Genomic DNA, 5,250 nt, shown 5'->3' on the forward strand with positions numbered 1-5,250 from the left:
AAGTCTGCGGTCTTCACGTTAGGTTCCCCTGTGCAGCAGCTGATGGGATGTGGTCAGTATTACGTGCATATTAACGCCAGTCTAAATCGCTCTCGTCGTTGTGTTCTGCCTGCAGATCCTTAGATGGCCGGCTGCAAGTGTCTCACCGGAAGGGTCTTCCCCATGTGATCTACTGCCGGCTGTGGCGATGGCCAGATCTTCATAGCCACCATGAGCTGCGTGCCATGGAGATGTGCGAGTATGCCTTCAACATGAAGAAGGATGAGGTCTGCGTGAATCCTTATCATTACCAAAGAGTGGAAACCCCAGGTACTGCTGGCCCTGCGTGCGGATAGCTCAGCTCCTCGGTACCAGCATGAGGGATGTCTAAGTGTATTTCAAAATGGAACGAAGCAGCAGCGTAGGGTTTTAAATCCAAAATATATCTATTATTGATGATAATCTCTTACTGTACGCAGTAGAATAATTTATGAATCTGCACTCAGGGGGAAAATACCATGTGAAATCGATAAAATCCAAGTTGAGCAGGTTGTGTTATTGCTGGGTTCCTAATGTGGCACTGTGTGCACATCAACAACATGTAGCAGATATGACGATGAACTAGGGCAGTGTTTTGTGTGTCCCTAATTGTTGGTATTAAATTAAGGGTAAACTTACTGTTAAGTTGAAGTGGGTCTAAGAATAGCTCCCCATACAACTGAACTTCCTGTTCTGAAGCCTCCTCCTGCCTCTGAGAGAGGCTTTGATCTGGAGCTGCAGATCCTTCTGCTGCGTGTCGGTACAAATCTGCAGAACCAGTCTGGATGTTTATGCTAATCCTACCTTGCTGCTTCATTTTATGTGAAATTTATTCCTTTTGAATTGTGTGGTGTAACTTCTCTTCAATCATTTCTCCAGAAGACCTGTTTCTTTGCCTGAGAAGGGACGGACAGACTAGGTGTGTTCGATACGCACGTACCCCGTCCCCAGCTGAGATATGTAAGAATAGCATCCCTTAACTGCTCCTCTTATTTCAGAAGCATCAAATGGTGTCCCTTAATTAGCAATTTTGCTGTTGCGTGTATTGAAGGGTGTTACTCCAAACTGGTTCCTCTTCATTTTCTAGTGTTTCAGTCATTTTCTTCTACAGCTGTTAACGATGCTCTTCTGTTTTCTTTTTTCCTTCCAATTTGTGCAGTGTTACCTCCAGTGCTGGTGCCTCGGCACACAGAGATCCCAGCCGAGTTCCCGCCGTTAGACGATTACAGCCATTCTATTCCAGAGAACACTAACTTCCCAGCAGGTATCGAGCCACAGAGCAACTACATTCCAGGTACTGTCTGTCTGCCATGCAGCGAGCGGAGGGAGAAGGGTTGTATTGCAAAGGGAGTCGTGTCTGGATGACTAGAAAGTCTGTCTCTCCATCGTTACTATGAAGCTAAGGAGTGGGAACCGATACAAAAATAGATGGAAGCTGTAAATGTAGACACTCAACAGTGCTGTTTATAGTTTTGTTTTCTTTAAACTCACTTCTTCCCTTCCATAGTACGTATTCGGTTTACTGTGGAATCTAAAGCTGAGTGTTTCCTTAACAAGTTTAGATTTGAAGGAAATTCAGCCATTTTGAGTAAAACACTAAATTTCTGGTGGAATCGAGCTCTTCTATTTATGTCTCTCTTTTAGAAGCAATTTACACCTTATTTGCATGGACAAACTATGCAGCTGCACACCAGGAGAGGAGAAATATGTGGACAGAAAACTGTCTACATGGCTTAAAGTTTTATGGGACTGAAAATCCAGATTTTTTTTGTTTCCCCTTCCTCTGTTACTCATAGATACGCTATGCCTATTGTCTGGTTGTGCCAGCTTTTCCCAGCAGCTTCAAGAAGAAAAATAATAATAAAGATATTGAGCAGCTTGTGAATCACAAAGTAAATGTTTTTGGTGTCTAAAATCCAGACTGCAATGACTGTGTGATCATTTTATGCTTCTAGAGACACCTCCTCCAGGCTATTTGAGTGAGGATGGAGAAACTAGTGACCACCAGATGAACCCCAGCATGGATGCAGGTAAGTCATCTTTCGCCATTTGCTGCAGCTTTCTAGGCCGTATCAGAGGCTCTTTTAAAGTTTTCCTTTGGGGTGCAGAAGATCAGATGGTGGTTTGAAGTTTTTTGTCCCTGTAGGGGTTCAAATGCAGCCTGCCAGCTCGTGTGAAGCACAGGGCTGTGTGTTTTAGAGCTGCTGGTGAAAGGTACAGCATGTTCCTGTTACACACCCATCATTAAATACTACTGAGCAGGAGCCTGATCAGTGGGGCCGCATCTGAGGATGACAGTTTGTGTTGTGTTTGCACCATGCATCTGTATGCACATGAAAATTTTGCACGTAGCTGGTACTTCTCTGCAGAAGCATCTTTCAGATCGTTTGAAACATCCCGTTTAACTGTATTTGAAATGGCCACTAACAGATTTGGTTTGAAGTGGAGATATCCCAGAAAATGTTGAAAGTCTGGGATCTCTCTCATTGCCAAGAAACCATGTAACCAGGTTTAGAATGAGCAGTGCTAGTGTTCAACTCTAACCTGGATCAACACTTCAGCAGTAACTGTGCAGGCCTCCTCTTTCCGGGAGTAACTGTTGAGGGCATCTTGTTGGTCTGAGTGGTGTCACTGCTTGTAAGAACTACTGAATCAAACTGAATTGGTAAAACTCGTGCTTGAAAAGCAAAACCATGTCCTTGGTTAGAAGGTCTGATGCTTTACAAGAGGGTTATGCAAATACACGGCACTTATTTAACAACAGACATGCAGAACCTCATTAATGCAAACACTGCACAAAATATCTTGTGCATGCCTTCAGCATACCCAGGATTCTAAAAGAGGGGTGACTGATTTGCAACCTTTCAGCCCGGTTACACAGATGGAGGAAGGCAGTATGGGTTTGGCTGGCTACATCAACCAGAAGTTGATGGACACAATCCATTTTAGTACATACAATTACTGGTAACGTGGTTGAGATGTGGAATGTATGTACAGCTTTTTGGAAAGTGGACTGGAATAGGATTGGCCTGGAAGATGCTGTAAATACCCGTTTTATGTTCAAATGCTATATCCCTTCCTTCAGATGGCATGGACTTCCCTCTTTATAGAAAAATCCCAAATTTTAAAGAAACCAGCCAAACTCAGTGTGAGAGAGAAAGAAAGAATGGGCTGTACAACCTGTCTGCATCCACATGGCATCCAGAGACTGGAAACTGCTCCGGACATCCCAGTGCAGATGTCTGAAGTCTATGCACAGAATTTGTGGAGCAAATTGGAAGGATTAGAGATGCAATTCTGACAGTTGTTTGGTCACATCTGTGTAGCTTGATTCAATACTCCATTGTCCCAAAGCAGTAAGATTTGTTGATATGAAGTGGCATGTTTTTGACTGTTATGAGTATCTTTTGTGCCTAGCAAAGCAAATCAAGCTCTTAAATGGCCAGTTAAGTGGGTTTGATTGTAGCTGTCATGGTGGTACCTGGAGCTTTGATAACTGCACATGAAGGTCAAACAGACAACTGCATGCTCAGTGTTGAACATTAATGGGTTAAGCTCAAGTGAAGGTGCTGAGCAGTAATGCAGATGTAGCAAGCTGATATCAGTAACAGCGTTTGGAAGCTCATGTAAAGAGTAACAACATCAGAGAGGTGTCACAAAAGGAGGCTTAAGTGAGAAGTGGGTTATCCCTCCAACAAGCCTGGGCAGCACCGAAGATTCCGTGCAAGTGTTTTGCCTTGTGCAGATGCCATACGAATAATTATCGTGTCTTGATTTTCAGGTTCTCCAAACTTATCACCAAACCCCATGTCTCCAGCACACAATAATCTGGGTAAGCATGTGATCTTGAGGACTGTGTGTAATTACAGTCAAGCAGTGACATTTTAATGATGATGTTGTTTCTTGAGGTTGTGTGCTTCTGATGTGGTTGTGAGCGCTGTTGATGTTCCTTTCTGCTAATCCTCTTCACCGTGATAGCAGTGGATCACAGGAACTAAAGAAATCTGCACTTACAGCAGAGAGTTAAATGAAAAACGGAGAAATGTTGGCAGACAGACACCAGAAAGAACGAGAGAAGGACTGCAGCAAAAATAACCCTTTTTTTGATTACACAACTTTGCAGGGAATATGCCTGTCAGTTTTGTTGGTGGTTTTGTGTTCTTGTATTTTTAAAGGACATGGCTTGAGGTTAGATTTTGTCTCCTGGAAAGTTACTCTGTGAATTTGAGGTGCTTATTGGTCTCAGAGCGCTTTGCAATTCTTTTATGTTTAGTAACTTGGTGTTACGTCCATTTATAGGGCAAATGGTCCTATCCACCACGTATTGTGGTGAGGGCTCTGAGGTTCAGGCAATCCTCTGCTTGCCAGAAGGGCAGCAAATGTGTTACATCCTCAAGCAACCCCAGCTCAGGAGCAAACCCATGTCCCCAGCAGAGCGAGTGTGCCATTACCCAGCACAGACAGCCATGGCCTTGAGGGTTTGGATGGCAGTGGCTGAGGGCTCCTAACAAACCTGTGAGTGCTGGGATGGCGTCAGACCACAGTGTAAGTCTGCCTGAGGGGCATCTCTAGACCTCACAGGGGTAAAGTAGCCCAGAGCCCTCATGTCTCAGTGCCCTAAACCACTGGAACAACTGGTGGCCTAGGTGTGGAAGTTGTTATGTAGGAAACTGGGCGTGACTGAGCAGAGCAAAGAGGAGGAGGCTAGTTGGTTGGCGTGCGGTGGGGGAGTCCAAATAAATGGAGAGAGGGGAGGAATGCTACTGCATGGAAAGGTGCAGATGTCATGGACAACTTACTGGAGCATGAGAGGTATTTGCAGGGCCTTATGCTCAAGTGAGCCTGGAGCAGCGTTGTAAGTGAGATGCACAAACCACAAATGCACTGTGGAATTCTTCTGACTGACCAGCCGGTTGGTTTTCTTCAAGCAAACTCAAGTTACGCTGCTATCCCGAGTTATCTTTCCCCCACCTACCTCCATCCTGGGCACCAGGAAGATAGTCTAGCCCTAAGCACTAGACTAGAGCACTGCTGTCACTGCTTCATTGCTTCCATACCCTGTAGGCAGTTACTAGGAGGAAAGCTGGAGGAGAAGGAATAGCAGCTGAACAGAGCCTTGACCTTTGAGATACTGTTAGAGGTTTTGTGGCTATCTCTGTTATCTTCACAAATGGCTTTGCCCTTTATTTTTGTACCTAGAGACATAAAAGGTCTGATCTTCATCAGCTGGAG

At 44.6% G+C, this 5,250-nt stretch overlaps 1 protein-coding gene across 1 annotated transcript in view; it reads left to right on the forward strand.

Moving 5' to 3' along the window:
* LOC104494348 (mothers against decapentaplegic homolog 3) overlaps positions 1–5,250 on the forward strand; it is a 69,490-nt gene that overhangs the window by 52,276 nt on the left and 11,964 nt on the right. Inside the window, exons 2-5 of the mRNA XM_010137167.1 lie at positions 116–309; positions 1,178–1,312; positions 1,974–2,048; positions 3,800–3,850. Of these exons, the coding sequence (XP_010135469.1) occupies positions 225–309; positions 1,178–1,312; positions 1,974–2,048; positions 3,800–3,850 (346 nt within the window). The 5' untranslated portion in view covers positions 116–224. The remainder of the gene's footprint in view (positions 1–115; positions 310–1,177; positions 1,313–1,973; positions 2,049–3,799; positions 3,851–5,250) is intronic.

The sequence above is a fragment of the Buceros rhinoceros genome, unplaced genomic scaffold (assembly GCF_000710305.1).
Source record: "Buceros rhinoceros silvestris isolate BGI_N320 unplaced genomic scaffold, ASM71030v1 scaffold12300, whole genome shotgun sequence".
Classification (NCBI taxonomy): domain Eukaryota; kingdom Metazoa; phylum Chordata; class Aves; order Bucerotiformes; family Bucerotidae; genus Buceros; species Buceros rhinoceros.